This window comes from Oncorhynchus nerka, linkage group LG14 (assembly GCF_034236695.1).
Source record: "Oncorhynchus nerka isolate Pitt River linkage group LG14, Oner_Uvic_2.0, whole genome shotgun sequence".
In the NCBI taxonomy this organism is placed as follows: Eukaryota; Metazoa; Chordata; class Actinopteri; order Salmoniformes; family Salmonidae; genus Oncorhynchus; species Oncorhynchus nerka.
Window position 1 is genome coordinate 9,636,142 of NC_088409.1, and position 17,694 is coordinate 9,653,835.

At 47.1% G+C, this 17,694-nt stretch overlaps 1 protein-coding gene across 1 annotated transcript in view; it reads left to right on the forward strand.

Moving 5' to 3' along the window:
- Positions 1-17,694, forward strand: part of mrpl13 (mitochondrial ribosomal protein L13) — a 43,408-nt gene that overhangs the window by 2,312 nt on the left and 23,402 nt on the right. Inside the window, exons 3-4 of the mRNA XM_065027326.1 lie at positions 9,323-9,416; positions 13,012-13,072. Of these exons, the coding sequence (XP_064883398.1) occupies positions 9,323-9,416; positions 13,012-13,072 (155 nt within the window). The remainder of the gene's footprint in view (positions 1-9,322; positions 9,417-13,011; positions 13,073-17,694) is intronic.

The window sequence follows — 17,694 nt, forward strand, 5'->3', positions numbered from 1 at the left end:
AGGGATGGAGAACCCTGTCCATTACTGTCCCCTCATCCCTGGAGCTGTGCTCTGTTAACGGTTGTGTGTAGCAGGGACCCTGAGGGATGGAGAACCCTGTCCATTACTGTCCCCTCATCCCTGGAGCTGTGCTCTGTTAACGGTTGTGTGTAGCAGGGACCCTGAGGGATGGAGAACCCTGTCCATTACTGTCCCCTCATCCCTCATCCCTGGAGCTGTGCTCTGTTAATGGTCGTGTGTAGCAGGGACCCTGAGGGATAGAGAACCCTGTCCATTACTGTCCCCTCATCCCTGGAGCTGTGCTCTGTTAACGGTTGTGTGTAGCAGGGACCCTGAGGGATGGAGAACCCTGTCCATTACTGTCCCCTCATCCCTGGAGCTGTGCTCTGTTAACGGTTGTGTGTGGGCAGGGACCCTGAGGGATGGAGAACCCTGTCCATTACTTTCCCCTCATCCCTGGAGAACCCTGTCCATTACTGTCCCCTCATCCCTCATCCCTGGAGCTGTGCTCTGTTAATGGTCGTGTGTAGCAGGGACCCTGAGGGATAGAGAACCCTGTCCATTACTGTCCCCTCATCCCTGGAGCTGTGCTCTGTTAACGGTTGTGTGTAGCAGGGACCCTGAGGGATGGAGAACCCTGTCCATTACTGTCCCCTCATCCCTGGAGCTGTGCTCTGTTAACGGTTGTGTGTGGGCAGGGACCCTGAGGGATGGAGAACCCTGTCCATTACTTTCCCCTCATCCCTGGAGAACCCTGTCCATCCCCCCATCATCCCTGGAGCTGTGCTCTGTTAACGGTTGTGTGTGGGCAGGGACCCTGAGGGATAGAGAACCCTGTCCATTACTGTCCCCTCATCCCTGGAGCTGTGCTCTGTTAATGGTTGTGTGTAGCAGGGACCCTGAGGGATAGAGAACCCTGTCCATTACTGTCCCCATCCTCATCCCTGGAGCTGTGCTCTGTTAACGGTTGTGTGTGGGCAGGGACCCTGAGGGATGGAGAACCCTGTCCATTACTTTCCCCTCGTCCCTGGAGCTGTGCTCTGTTAACGGTTGTGTGTAGCAGGGACCCTGAGGGATAGAGAACCCTGTCCATTACTGTCCCCTCATCCCTGGAGCTGTGCTCTGTTAACGGTTGTGTGTAGCAGGGACCCTGAGGGATGGAGAACCCTGTCCATTACTGTCCCCTCATCCCTGGAGCTGTGCTCTGTTAACGGTTGTGTGTAGCAGGGACCCTGAGGGATGGAGAACCCTGTCCATTACTGTCCCCTCATCCCTGGAGCTGTGCTCTGTTAACGGTTGTGTGTAGCAGGGACCCTGAGGGATGGAGAACCCTGTCCATTACTGTCCCCTCATCCCTGGAGAACCCTGTCCATTACTGTCCCCTCATCCCTGGAGAACCCTGTCCATTACTGTCCCCTCATCCCTGGAGCTGTGCTCTGTTAACGGTTGTGTGTGGGCAGGGACCCTGAGGGATGGAGAACCCTGTCCATTACTTTCCCCTCATCCCTGGAGAACCCTGTCCATTACTGTCCCCTCATCCCTCATCCCTGGAGCTGTGCTCTGTTAACGGTTGTGTGTGGGCAGGGACCCTGAGGGATGGAGAACCCTGTCCATTACTGTCCCCTCATCCCTGGAGCTGTGCTCTGTTAATGGTTGTGTGTAGCAGGGACCCTGAGGGATAGAGAACCCTGTCCATTACTGTCCCCTCATCCCTCATCCCTGGAGCTGTGCTCTGTTAACTGTGTGTGGGGGCAGGGACCCTGAGGGATGGAGAACCCTGTCCATTACTGTCCCCTCATCCCTGGAGCTGTGCTCTGTTAACGGTTGTGTGTAGCAGGGACCCTGAGGGATAGAGAACCCTGTCCATTACTGTCCCCTCATCCCTGGAGCTGTGCTCTGTTAACGGTTGTGTGTAGCAGGGACCCTGAGGGATGGAGAACCCTGTCCATTACTGTCCCCTCATCCCTGGAGCTGTGCTCTGTTAACGGTTGTGTGTGGGCAGGGACCCTGAGGGATGGAGAACCCTGTCCATTACTGTCCCCTCATCCCTGGAGCTGTGCTCTGTTAACGGTTGTGTGTAGCAGGGACCCTGAGGGATGGAGAACCCTGTCCATTACTGTCCCCTCATCCCTGGAGAACCCTGTCCATTACTGTCCCCTCATCCCTCATCCCTGGAGCTGTGCTCTGTTAATGGTCGTGTGGCAGGGGACCCTGAGGGATAGAGAACCCTGTCCATTACTGTCCCCTCATCCCTGGAGCTGTGCTCTGTTAACGGTTGTGTGTGGCAGGGACCCTGAGGGATGGAGAACCCTGTCCATTACTGTCCCCTCATCCCTGGAGCTGTGCTCTGTTAACGGTTGTGTGTGGGCAGGGACCCTGAGGGATGGATCCCTGAGAACCCTGTCCATTACTGTCCCCTCATCCCTCATCCCTGGAGCTGTGCTCTGTTAGGTTGTGTGTGGGCAGGGACCCTGAGGGATAGAGAACCCTGTCCATTACTGTCCCCTCATCCCTGGAGCTCTGCTCTGTTAACGGTTGTGTGTGGGCAGGGACCCTGAGGGATAGAGAACCCTGTCCATTACTGTCCCCTCATCCCTCATCCCTGGAGCTCTGCTCTGTTAACGGTTGTGTGTGGGCAGGGACCCTGAGGGATAGAGAACCCTGTCCATTACTGTCCCCTCATCCCTGGAGAACCCTGTCCATTACTGTCCCCTCATCCCTGGAGCTGTGCTCTGTTAACGGTTGTGTGTGGGCAGGGACCCTGAGGGATAGAGAACCCTGTCCATTACTGTCCCCTCATCCCTGGAGAACCCTGTCCATTACTGTCCCCTCATCCCTGGAGAACCCTGTCCATTACTGTCCCCTCATCCCTGGAGCTGTGCTCTGTTAACGGTTGTGTGTGGGCAGGGACCCTGAGGGATGGAGAACCCTGTCCATTACTTTCCCCTCATCCCTGGAGAACCCTGTCCATTACTGTCCCCTCATCCCTCATCCCTGGAGCTGTGCTCTGTTAACGGTTGTGTGTGGGCAGGGACCCTGAGGGATAGAGAACCCTGTCCATTACTGTCCCCTCATCCCTGGAGCTGTGCTCTGTTAATGGTTGTGTGTAGCAGGGACCCTGAGGGATAGAGAACCCTGTCCATTACTGTCCCCTCATCCCTCATCCCTGGAGCTGTGCTCTGTTAACGGTTGTGTGTGGGCAGGGACCCTGAGGGATGGAGAACCCTGTCCATTACTTTCCCCTCGTCCCTGGAGCTGTGCTCTGTTAACGGTTGTGTGTGGGCAGGGACCCTGAGGGATAGAGAACCCTGTCCATTACTGTCCCCTCATCCCTGGAGCTGTGCTCTGTTAACGGTTGTGTGTGGGCAGGGACCCTGAGGGATGGAGAACCCTGTCCATTACTTTCCCCTCGTCCCTGGAGCTGTGCTCTGTTAACGGTTGTGTGTGGGCAGGGACCCTGAGGGATAGAGAACCCTGTCCATTACTGTCCCCTCATCCCTGGAGCTGTGCTCTGTTAACGGTTGTGTGTGGGCAGGGACCCTGAGGGATGGAGAACCCTGTCCATTACTGTCCCCTCATCCCTGGAGCTGTGCTCTGTTAACGGTTGTGTGTAGCAGGGACCCTGAGGGATGGAGAACCCTGTCCATTACTGTCCCCTCATCCCTGGAGCTGTGCTCTGTTAATGGTTGTGTGTGGGCAGGGACCCTGAGGGATGGAGAACCCTGTCCATTACTGTCCCCTCATCCCTGGAGCTGTGCTCTGTTAATGGTTGTGTGTAGCAGGGACCCTGAGGGATGGAGAACCCTGTCCATTACTGTCCCCTCATCCCTGGAGCTGTGCTCTGTTAACGGTTGTGTGTAGCAGGGACCCTGAGGGATAGAGAACCCTGTCCATTACTGTCCCCTCATCCCTGGAGCTGTGCTCTGTTAACGGTTGTGTGTAGCAGGGACCCTGAGGGATGGAGAACCCTGTCCATTACTGTCCCCTCATCCCTGGAGCTGTGCTCTGTTAACGGTTGTGTGTAGCAGGGACCCTGAGGGATGGAGAACCCTGTCCATTACTGTCCCCTCATCCCTGGAGCTGTGCTCTGTTAACGGTTGTGTGTAGCAGGGACCCTGAGGGATGGAGAACCCTGTCCATTACTGTCCCCTCATCCCTCATCCCTGGAGCTGTGCTCTGTTAATGGTCGTGTGTAGCAGGGACCCTGAGGGATAGAGAACCCTGTCCATTACTGTCCCCTCATCCCTGGAGCTGTGCTCTGTTAACGGTTGTGTGTAGCAGGGACCCTGAGGGATGGAGAACCCTGTCCATTACTGTCCCCTCATCCCTGGAGCTGTGCTCTGTTAATGGTTGTGTGTAGCAGGGACCCTGAGGGATAGAGAACCCTGTCCATTACTGTCCCCTCATCCCTGGAGCTGTGCTCTGTTAACGGTTGTGTGTGGGCAGGGACCCTGAGGGATGGAGAACCCTGTCCATTACTGTCCCCTCATCCCTGGAGCTGTGCTCTGTTAACGGTTGTGTGTGGGCAGGGACCCTGAGGGATAGAGAACCCTGTCCATTACTTTCCCCTCATCCCTGGAGCTGTGCTCTGTTAACGGTTGTGTGTAGCAGGGACCCTGAGGGATGGAGAACCCTGTCCATTACTGTCCCCTCATCCCTGGAGAACCCTGTCCATTACTGTCCCCTCATCCCTGGAGAACCCTGTCCATTACTGTCCCCTCATCCCTCATCCCTGGAGCTGTGCTCTGTTAACGGTTGTGTGTAGCAGGGACCCTGAGGGATGGAGAACCCTGTCCATTACTGTCCCCTCATCCCTGGAGCTGTGCTCTGTTAATGGTTGTGTGTAGCAGGGACCCTGAGGGATGGAGAACCCTGTCCGTTACTGTCCCCTCATCCCTGGAGCTGTGCTCTGTTAACGGTTGTGTGTAGCAGGGACCCTGAGGGATAGAGAACCCTGTCCATTACTGTCCCCTCATCCCTCATCCCTGGAGCTGTGCTCTGTTAACTGTTGTGTGTGGGCAGGGAGCCTGAGGGATGGAGAACCCTGTCCATTACTGTCCCCTCATCCCTGGAGCTGTGCTCTGTTAACGGTTGTGTGTGGGCAGGGACCCTGAGGGATAGAGAACCCTGTCCATTACTGTCCCCTCATCCCTGGAGAACCCTGTCCATTACTGTCCCCTCATCCCTGGAGCTGTGCTCTGTTAATGGTTGTGTGGGCAGGGACCCTGAGGGATGGAGAACCCTGTCCATTACTTTCCCCTCATCCCTGGAGCTGTGCTCTGTTAATGGTTGTGTGTGGGCAGGGACCCTGAGGGATAGAGAACCCTGTCCATTACTGTCCCCTCATCCCTGGAGCTGTGCTCTGTTAACGGTTGTGTGTGGGCAGGGACCCTGAGGGATAGAGAACCCTGTCCATTACTTTCCCCTCATCCCTGGAGCTGTGCTCTGTTAATGGTTGTGTGTGGGCAGGGACCCTGAGGGATAGAGAACCCTGTCCATTACTGTCCCCTCATCCCTGGAGCTGTGCTCTGTTAATGGTTGTGTGTGGGCAGGGACCCTGAGGGATAGAGAACCCTGTCCATTACTGTCCCCTCATCCTTGGAGCTGTGCTCTGTTAACGGTTGTGTGTAGCAGGGACCCTGAGGGATGGAGAACCCTGTCCGTTACTTTCCCCTCATCCCTGGAGCTGTGCTCTGTTAATGGTTGTGTGTGGGCAGGGACCCTGAGGGATAGAGAACCCTGTCCATTACTGTCCCCTCATCCCTGGAGCTGTGCTCTGTTAACGGTTGTGTGTGGGCAGGGACCCTGAGGGATAGAGAACCCTGTCCATTACTTTCCCCTCATCCCTGGAGCTGTGCTCTGTTAATGGTTGTGTGTGGGCAGGGACCCTGAGGGATAGAGAACCCTGTCCATTACTGTCCCCTCATCCCTCATCCCTGGAGCTGTGCTCTGTTAATGGTTGTGTGTGGGCAGGGACCCTGAGGGATAGAGAACCCTGTCCATTACTGTCCCCTCATCCCTGGAGCTGTGCTCTGTTAACGGTTGTGTGTAGCAGGGACCCTGAGGGATAGAGAACCCTGTCCATTACTGTCCCCTCATCCCTGGAGAACCCTGTCCATTACTGTCCCCTCATCCCTGGAGCTGTGCTCTGTTAATGGTTGTGTGTGGGCAGGGACCCTGAGGGATAGAGAACCCTGTCCATTACTGTCCCCTCATCCCTGGAGCTGTGCTCTGTTAACGGTTGTGTGTGGGCAGGGACCCTGAGGGATGGAGAACCCTGTCCATTACTGTCCCCTCATCCCTGGAGCTGTGCTCTGTTAATGGTTGTGTGTAGCAGGGACCCTGAGGGATGGAGAACCCTGTCCATTACTGTCCCCTCATCCCTGGAGCTGTGCTTTGTTAATGGTTGTGTGTGGGCAGGGACCCTGAGGGATAGAGAACCCTGTCCATTACTGTCCCCTCATCCCTGGAGCTGTGCTCTGTTAACGGTTGTGTGTGGGCAGGGACCCTGAGGGATAGAGAACCCTGTCCATTACTGTCCCCTCATCCCTGGAGCTGTGCTCTGTTAATGGTTGTGTGTAGCAGGGACCCTGAGGGATGGAGAACCCTATCCATTACTGTCCCCTCATCCCTGGAGCTGTGCTTTGTTAACGGCTGGAATCCTATTCTATGACCCTGTTTGACCTATTCTATGACCCTGTTTGACCTATTCTATGACCCTGTTTGACCTATTCCATGACCCTGTTTGACCTATTTCATGACCCTGTTTGACCTATTCTATTAAATGTTTCATGCTGCTTGTTGAATGACCATTCAAACTAAGAAGGGTATTATTCTCTTGTTTGATACAGTACCAGTCTAAAGTTTGGACACACCTACTCATTCATTTTTCTTTATTTATTACTATTTTCTACATTGTAGAATAATAGTGAAGACATCACAACTATGAAATAACACACATGGAATCATGTAGTAACCAGAAAAGTGTTAAACAAATCAAAATATATTTTAAGTTCTTCAAAGTAGCCACCCTTTGCCTTGATGACAGATTTTCACACTCTTGGCATTCTCTCAACCATCTTCACCTGGAATGCTTTTCCAACAGTCTTGAAGGAGTTCCCACATATGCTGAGCACTTGTTGGCTGCTTTTCCTTCACTCTGTGGTCCAACTCATCTCAATCTCAATTGGGTTGAGGTTGCTGATTGTGGAGCCCAGGTCATCTGATGCAGCTCTCCATCACTCTCCTTCTTGGTCAAATAGCCCTTACACAGCCTGGAGGTGTCCTGTTGAAAAACAAATGATAGTCCCACTAAGGGCAAACCAGGCGGGATGGCGTATCACTGCAGAATGCTGTGGTAGCCATGCTGATTACGTGTGTTAAGTGTGCCTTGAATTCTAATTAAATCACAGACAGTGTCACCAGCTCATCCATGCTCCATTCACCTACTCTGCGTCTCACAATGACAGAGTGGTTGGGACCAGAAATCTAAATGTTGGACTCATCAGACCAAAGGACAGATTTACACCGGTCTAATGTCCATTGCTCGTGTTTCTTGGCCCAAGCACGTTTCTTGTGACCTTTTAGTAGTGGTTTCTTTACAGCAATTCCACCATGAAGGCCTGAACATCAACTGTTCTCCTCTGAACAGTTGATGTTGAGATGTTCATTACTTGAACTCTGTGAAGCATTTATTTGGGCTGAAATTTCTGAGGCTGGTAACTAACGAACGTATCCTCTGCAGCAGAGGTAACTCTGTGTCTTCCTTTCCTGTAGTGGTCCTCATGAGAGACAGTTTCTTTATAACACTTGATGGTTTTTGCGACTGCACTTGAAGAAACTGTTAAAAGTTCTTGAAATTTTCCGGATTAACTGACCTTCATGTCTTAATGTAATGATGGACTGTCGTTTCTCCCAACCACTCTTAATTAGAGAGATGCGGGGGGCTGCCTTAATTGACATCTACGTCATCGGCGCCCGGGGAACAGTGGGTTAACTGCCTTGTTCAGGTGCAGAACGTCATATTTTGCCTGTCAGCTCGGGAATTCGTTCCAGCAACGTTTTGGTTACTGGTCCAGCGCTCTAACCACTAGGCTACATGCCGTCCCTACACTCTAACCACTAGGCTACATGCCGTCCCTACACTCTAACCACTAGGCTACATGCCGTCCCTACACTCTAACCACTAGGCTACATGCCGTCCCTACACTCTAACCACTAGGCTACATGCCGTCCCTACACTCTAACCACTAGGCTACATGCCGTCCCTACACTCTAACCACTAGGCTACCTGCCGTCCCTACACTCTAACCACTAGGCTACCTGCCGTCCCTCCACTCTAACCACTAGGCTACCTGCCCCCCCTACACTCTAACCACTAGGCTACCTGCCTGCCCCTACACTCTAACCACTAGGCTACCTGCCGCCCCTCCATTCTAACCACTAGGCTACCTGCCGTCCCTACACTCTAACCACTAGGCTACCTGCCGTCCCTCCACTCTAACCACTAGGCTACCTGCCGTCCCTACACTCTAACCACTAGGCTACCTGCCTGTCCCTACACTCTAACCACTAGGCTACCTGCCTGTCCCTACACTCTAACCACTAGGCTACCTGCCTGTCCCTACACTCTAACCACTAGGCTACCTGCCGTCCCTCCACTCTAACCACTAGGCTACCTGCCGTCCCTCCACTCTAACCACTAGGCTACCTGCCGCCCCTACACTCTAACCACTAGGCTACCTGCCGTCCCTACACTCTAACCACTAGGCTACCTGCCGTCCCTCCACTCTAACCACTAGGCTACCTGCCGCCCCCCTACACTCTAACCACTAGGCTACCTGCCGTCCCAACACTCTAACCACTAGGCTACCTGCCGTCCCAACTCTCTAACCACTAGGCTACCTGCTGCCCCTACACTCTAACCACTAGGCTACCTGCCGTCCCTACACTCTAACCCCTAGGCTACCTGCCGTCCCTACACTCTAACCACTAGGTTACCTGCCGTCCCTACACTCTAACCACTAGGCTACCTGCCGTCCCTCCACTCTAACCACTAGGCTACCTGCCGTCCCTCCACTCTAACCACTAGGCTACCTGCAAGTCAACCACTTAGTGGTCTATCATTCTCTACCCATTATATCTAATTCAGAAACCACCTTTTTGTTGTGGTGGCAGGCAATCAAATGATGAATCTTTTCCTGCATTCCTCGATAATCTTTTGAAAGGAGCTAAAAGAACATCCCTTGGAACATGGCAGCAAAATCTGTTTCCACGGAGTTTGTGATGTTTTCTAATGAACATGTGTCTCTGTGTTCCTCAGGTGATGTTGGAGACCATGTAGTAGTCATGAACAGCAGACACATAGCCTTCTCTGGGAACAAATGGGAACAGAAGATTTACTCCTCTCACACCCAGTAAGGCCTCAGACTGTCTGTCTGTTACCTGGGTTTACTCATCAATCAAGAAGAACTTCATTGAAAACATGGAGCATGTGAACTGTAATGAGTGATGTGGTTGACTAAGCCTATGTGTGTAGAGTGATGTGGTTGACTAAGCCTATGTGTGTAGAGTGATGTGGTTGACTAAGCCTATGTGTGTAATGAGTGATGTGGTTGACTAAGCCTATGTGTGTAATGAGTGATGTGGTTGACTAAGCCTATGTGTGTAATGAGTGATGTGGTTGACTAAGCCTATGTGTGTAATGAGTGATGTGGTTGACTAAGCCTATGTGTGTAATGAGTGATGTGGTTGACTAAGCCTATGTGTGTAATGATGTGATGAGTGATGTGGTTGACTAAGCCTATGTGTGTAATGAGTGATGTGGTTGACTAAGCCTATGTGTGTAATGAGTGATGTGGTTGAGTGATGTGGTTGACTAAGCCTATGTGTGTAGATGAGTTGACTATGTGGTTGACTAAGCCTATGTGTGTAGAGTGATGTGGTTGACTAAGCCTATGTGTGTAGAGTGATGTGGTTGACTAAGCCTATGTGTGTAATGAGTGATGAGTGATGTGTGTAGAGTGATGTGACTAAGCCTATGTGTGTAAGTGATGTGGTTGACTAAGCCTATGTGTGTAGAGTGATGTGATGTGGTTGACTAAGCCTATGTGTGTAGAGTGATGTGGTTGACTGACCTATGTGTGTAGAGTGATGTGGTTGACTAAGCCTATGTGTGTAATGATGTGATGTGGTTGACTAAGCCTATGTGTGTAATGAGTGATGTGGTTGACTAAGCCTATGTGTGTAGAGTGATGTGGTTGACTAAGCCTATGTGTGTAGAGTGATGTGGTTGACTAAGCCTATGTGTGTAATGAGTGATGTGGTTGACTAAGCCTATGTGTGTAGAGTGATGTGGTTGACTAAGCCTATGTGTGTAATGAGTGATGTGGTTGACTAAGCCTATGTGTGTAATGAGTGATGTGGTTGACTAAGCCTATGTGTGTAGAGTGATGTGGTTGACTAAGCCTATGTGTGTAGAGTGTGTGTAGAGTGATGTGGTTGACTAAGCCTATGTGTGTAGAGTGATGTGGTTGACTAAGCCTATGTGTGTAATGAGTGATGTGGTTGACTAAGCCTATGTGTGTAATGAGTGATGTGGTTGACTGCCTATGTGTGTAATGAGTGATGTGGTTGACTAAGCCTATGTGTGTAATGAGTGATGTGGTTGACTAAGCCTATGTGTGTAATGATGTGGTTGATAAGCCTATGTGTAATGAGTGATGTGGTTGACTAAGCCTATGTGTGTAGAGTGATGTGGTTGACTAAGCCTATGTGTGTAGAGTGATGTGGTTGACTAAGCCTATGTGTGTAGTACTAAGAGTGATGTGGTTGACTAAGCCTATGTGTGTAGAGTGATGTGGTTGACTAAGCCTATGTGTGTAATGAGTGATGTGGTTGACTAAGCCTATGTGTGTAATGAGTGATGTGGTTGACTAAGCCTATGTGTGTAATGAGTGATGTGGTTGACTTGACTAAGCTATGTGTGTAATGAGTGATGTGATGACTGGTTGACTAAGCCTATGTGTGTAGAGTGATGTGGTTGACTAAGCCTATGTGTGTAGAGTGATGTGGTTGACTAAGCCTATGTGTGTAGAGTGATGTGGTTGACTAAGCCTATGTGTGTAATGAGTGATGTGGTTGACTAAGCCTATGTGTGTAATGAGTGATGTGGTTGACTAAGCCTATGTGTGTAATGAGTGATGTGGTTGACTAAGCCTATGTGTGTAATGAGTGATGTGGTTGACTAAGCCTATGTGTGTAATGAGTGATGTGGTTGACTAAGCCTATGTGTGTAATGAGTGATGTGGTTGACTAAGCCTATGTGTGTAATGAGTGATGTGGTTGACTAAGCCTATGTGTGTAATGAGTGATGTGGTTGACTAAGCCTATGTGTGTAATGAGTGATGTGGTTGACTAAGCCTATGTGTGTAATGAGTGATGTGGTTGACTAAGCCTATGTGTGTAATGAGTGATGTGGTTGACTAAGCCTATGTGTGTAATGAGTGATGTGGTTGACTAAGCCTATGAGTGATGTAATGAGTGATGTGGTTGACTAAGCCTATGTGTGTAATGAGTGATGTGGTTGACTAAGCCTATGTGTGTAATGAGTGATGTGGTTGACTAAGCCTATGTGTGTAATGAGTGATGTGGTTGACTAAGCCTATGTGTGTAATGAGTGATGTGGTTGACTAAGCCTATGTGTGTAATGAGTGATGTGGTTGACTAAGCCTATGTGTGTAGAGTGATGTGGTTGACTAAGCCTATGTGTGTAAGTGAGTGATGTGGTTGACTAAGCCTATGTGTGTAATGAGTGATGTGGTTGACTAAGCCTATGTGTGTAATGAGTGATGTGGTTGACTAAGCCTATGTGTGTAATGAGTGATGTGGTTGACTAAGCCTATGTGTGTAATGAGTGATGTGGTTGACTAAGCCTATGTGTGTAATGAGTGATGTGGTTGACTAAGCCTATGTGTGTAATGAGTGATGTGGTTGACTAAGCCTATGTGTGTAATGAGTGATGTGGTTGACTAAGCCTATGTGTGTAATGAGTGATGTGGTTGACTAAGCCTATGTGTGTAATGAGTGATGTGGTTGACTAAGCCTATGTGTGTAGAGTAGAGTGATGTGGTTGACTAAGCCTATGTGTGTAATGAGTGATGTGGTTGACTAAGCCTATGTGTGTAGAGTGATGTGGTTGACTAAGCCTATGTGTGTAATGAGTGATGTGGTTGACTAAGCCTATGTGTGTAATGAGTGATGAGTGATGAGTGATGGGTTGACTAAGCCTATGTGTGTAATGAGTGATGTGGTTGACTAAGCCTATGTGTGTAATGAGTGATGTGGTTGACTAAGCCTATGTGTGTAATGTGATGTGGTTGACTAAGCCTATGTGTGTAATGAGTGATGTGGTTGACTAAGCCTATGTGTGTAGAGAGATGTGGTTGACTAAGCCTATGTGTGTAGAGTGATGTGGTTGACTAAGCCTATGTGTGTAATGATGTGATGTGGTTGACTAAGCCTATGTGTGTAATGAGTGATGTGGTTGACTAAGCCTATGTGTGTAATGAGTGATGTGGTTGACTAAGCCTATGTGTGTAATGAGTGATGTGGTTGACTAAGCCTATGTGTGTAATGAGTGATGTGGTTGACTAAGCCTATGTGTGTAATGAGTGATGTGGTTGACTAAGCCTATGTGTGTAATGAGTGATGTGGTTGACTAAGCCTATGTGTGTAGAGTGATGTGGTTGACTAAGCCTATGTGTGTAATGAGTGATGTGGTTGACTAAGCCTATGTGTGTAATGAGTGATGTGGTTGACTAAGCCTATGTGTGTAATGACTAAGCCTATGTGTGTAATGATGTGGTTGACTAAGCCTATGTGTGTAATGAGTGATGTGGTTGACTAAGCCTATGTGTGTAATGAGTGATGTGGTTGACTAAGTGATGTGGTTGACTATGTGTGTAAAGTTGATTGTCTTCCTCTAATTTCAGTCTTGTTTCTTTCCCAAAGGTACCCGGGTGGATTTAAACAAGTCACAGCCACCCAGCTACATTCGAAAGACCCCAAAGCGGTAAGTTTTGTAAGTCAGTTTATTAGGTACACTCGTCTAGTACCGAGTCGGACCCCACCCTTTGCCTCCAGAACAGCCAGAATTCTTCGGGAACATTCCACAGGGATGTTGGTCCATGTTGACGCCATGGCACGCAATTGCTGCAGATTTGATGGCGGTACACCACAGCAACCAGCCTGTTACCATTGACACCATCAGGACTCTGATGGCCATCAGCTTGACTCAACAGAAACCGCGATTCGTCGGACCAGAGAATGTTTTTCCACTTCTCAAGTGTTGGTGATCATGTGCCCACTGGAGACACTTCTCCTTGTTATTAGCTGATAGGAGTGGAACCCGGTGTGGTCGTCTGCTGCAACAGTCCATCCATGACAGGGAGCGACGAGATGTGTGTTCTGAGATGCCGGTCAACACACCACTGTTGTACTGTGCTGTTATTTGTCTGTTTGTGGCCTGCCTGTTGGCTTGCACCATTCTTCTCTTTCTCCTTCCACCTCTCTCATCAACCAGCTGGTTTACAGGACTGCAGCTGACTGGATGTTTTGTGTTTGTCGCTCCGTTTCTCTGTAAACTCTAGACGTTGTCGTGTGTGAAAAGCCCAGGAATGCAGACATTTCTGAGGTACTGGATCCGACTCGCCTGGCGCCGACGGTCATACCGCGCTCAAAGTTGCTTAGGTCACTGGTTTTAGAAGGGTAACTGAATGCCTCGATGCCTGTCTGCCTGCTTTATAGAGCAAGCCACAGCCACGTGACGACTCCCTGTCTGTAGGAGCGATCCGTTATACGTGAACAGGATGGTGTACCTAATAAACTGACCGGTGAGTTAACTACTGTTTTATAGAGCAAGCCACAGCCACGTGACGACTCACTGTCTGTAGGAGCGATCCGTTTACGTGAACAGGATGGTGTACCTAATAAACTGACCGGTGAGTTAACTACTGTTTTATTGGTGGGGCCACTGCAGTCTGTTTGGAAACACTGAATAAACACTGTCCTCTCAGGTGTACAGTAACTTCAGCCTTTAAAGTTTCATTCGTTCAGGACAGCAGTTGCATTTTGCATTGCTGTTATGTATCGATGCTCATGTGATGAAATATGAGCTGTCCTCTATAAAGGTTACAAATGGCCCGCTGGTGTGAGAGAGAGAGAATGAATTGTCTGTCCTTGTAAGTCTCCCGTCCCTCTGGTTCCAGAGGGGGAATGTTCTCCTGCAGGATCATCAGGGAGGATTTCAGACAGAGACACTTGTGTATTATCACAGACACACAGGATCTCTGCTGATGCAGGTCTGTCAGACGTTTAGACCTTTAGGAGAAGGTCTACTGTAATCTGGGGAAAGGCCTAGCTGGGTGTGAGACAGAGACACTTGTGTATTATCACAGACACACAGGATCTCTGCTGATGCAGGTCTGTCAGACGTTTAGACCTTTAGGAGAAGGTCTACTGTAATCTGGGGAAAGGCCTAGCTGGGTGTGCAGGAAGATAAAGGAACACAGTGTATTTTCAAGCCAGACACACTTTTTCAAGGAATAAAACTAAACCCATTTCAGCTTAAATTCAGCTATATATGTTTTCTGTCCTCTCTGCCTTGCTTTAGATTTAGATGGATGGTCTTATGGTTTAGTGTTAGTTTGTGTTGCCTCACATACATGTCTAACAGTGCCATCCCAAGTGGTTCACTGAGTTTGTACCTGTAGCTAACATTACTGATATATTTTAAATGTACCTAAGCCCAAGTGGTATATTAGGAAATGTACCTGTAGCTAAGGGTGTAGTTAGAATGTACCTGTAGCTAAGCCCACGTTGTTTAAATGTACCTGTAGCTAAGCACGATATCTGCCTGAGCTAAGCCCACGTCTAATTAAATGTACCTGTCTAAGCCCATACGTTTATACCTTTAAATGTACCTGTAGCTAAGGTCTATACTAATTAAATGTACCTGTAGCTAAGCACACGTATATTTACATTTACATAGCTGGGTGTGAGCTAGAATGACAAAGCTAAGCCCACTAATATGTATATATCAATTAAATGTACACACTAAGGATATATTAAATGTACCTGATGCATTATATTAAAATGTACCTTTAGCTAAGCCTATATATTAGTTAAATGTCTACTGTATATATGGGGGAAATTAATTAAATGTACCTGTAGCTAAGCCCACGTATATATTAGTTAAATGTACCTAAGCTGGGTGTGAGACAGATTAATTAAATGTACCTGTAGCTAAGCCCATGTATATTAGTTAAATGTACCTATAGCTAAGCCCACATATATATATATATATAGGATCTATATATATATAAATTAAATGATGCATATCTGTCAGAACTGTACCTTAGCTAAGCCGACATATATATTCATTAAATGTACCTATAGCTAAGCCCACGTATATACTAATTAACTGTCCTATAGCTAAGCCCACGTATATACTAATTAACTGTACCTATAGCTAAGCCCACGTATAAACTAATTAACTGTACCTATAGCTAAGCCCACGTATATACTAATTAACTGTACCTATAGCTAAGCCGACATATATATTCATTAAATGTACCTATAGCTAAGCCCACGTATATACTAATTAAATGTACCTATAGCTAAGCCCACGTATACACTAATTAACTGTACCTATAGCTAAACCCACGTATAAACAATTAACTGTACCTATAGCTAAGCCCACGTATATACTAATTAACTGTACCTATAGCTCATATATATTCAGAATGTACCTATAGCTAAGCCCACGATATACTAATTAAATGTACCTATAGCTAAGCCCACGTCTAATTAAATGTACCTATAGCTAAGCCCACGTATATATTAATTAACTGTACCTATAGCTAAGCCCACGTATATATTAATTAACTATACCTATAGCTAAGCCCACGTATATACTAATTAAATGTACCTATAGGTAAGCCCACGTATATACTAATTAAATGTACCTATAGGTAAGCCCACGTATATACTGAATTAAAAAGAGAGAATGTACCTGGAAGATGGCCACGAGATACTTAAAGACGGTACAAACCGTGATTTACTAAAGTTGTATTCCACCTTTTACGTAAGCCTTAAATTAAATGTACCTATATTATCACAGACACACAGGATATATATTAATTAACTGTACCTATAGCTAGGTCTGTATTAATTAACTGTACCTTAGCTGAGCCTATACGTTTAATTAAATGTACCTGAAGTAGTCTACTGTACATTAATTAACTGTACCTATAAAGGTACCTAGCTGGGTGTGAGACAGATTAACTGTACCTATAGCTAAGCCCACGTATATATTAATTAAATGTACATAGCTAAGCCCACATATATTAATTAACTGTACCTATAGCTAAGTCTGTATATATTAATTAAATGTACCTTAGCTAAGCCCACGAATTAATTAACTGTAATAGCTAAGCCCACTGTATACATTAATTAACTGTACCTATAGCTAAGCCCACGTATATAAATTAACTGTACCTATAGCTGCCCACGTATATACATTAATTAACTGTACCTATAGATAAATTAATTAAACCTAGCTAAGCCCAGATTATTAATTAACTGTACCTATAGCTAAGCCCACGTATATACATTAATTAATTACCTACTTTTACCTATAGCTAAGCCCACGTAATATTAATTAACTGTACCTATAGCTAAGCCCATTTTAATTAACTGTACCTATAGCTAAGCCCACATATACAAATTAACTGTACCTATAGCTAAGCCCACGTATATATTTTAAATGTACCTATAGCTTGCCTAACTGTACCTATAGCTAAGCTCTTATATTAATTAAATGTACCTGCTAAGATGGTCTAATTAACTGTACCTATAGTTTATTAACTGTACCTATAGCTTTTTTAATTAACTGTACCTATAGCTAAGCCCATGTATACATTAATTAACTGTACCTATAGCTAACAGTGCCAACTGTACCTAAGCTAAGCCCACGTTCACTGATAAATGTACCTATAGCTAGCTAAGTACCTATAGCTAAGTAATACATATATATATGTACCTATTAAATGTACCTGTAGCTAAGCCCATTTACATAATTAACTGTACCTATAGCTATATACATTAATTAACTGTACCTATAGCTAATTAACATTAATGTACCTGTACCTATAGCTAAGCCCGTATATACATTAATTAACTGTACCTATAGCTAAGCCCACGTATATATTAATTAACTGTACCTATAGCTAAGCTAAGTACCTATAGCTAAGCCCATGTATATATTAATTAACTGTACCTATAGCTAAGCTAAGCCCTAAGCGTATATATTAATTAACTGTACCTATAGCTAAGCCCAAGCCCACATTTAACTATAATTAACTGTACCTATAGCTAAGCCCACGTTAATTAACTGTACCTATAGCTAAGCCCATGTATACATAATTAACTGTACCTATAGCTAAGCCCACGTATATATTAACTTAAAGCTGTACCTTAATTAACTGTAGCTAAGCCCACTGTACCTATAGCTATATGTATACATTAATTAACTGTACCTATAGCTAAGCCCACGTATTAATTAACTGTACCTATAGCTAAGCCCACGTATACCTATAGCTAAGCCCATGTATACATTAATTAACTGTACCTATA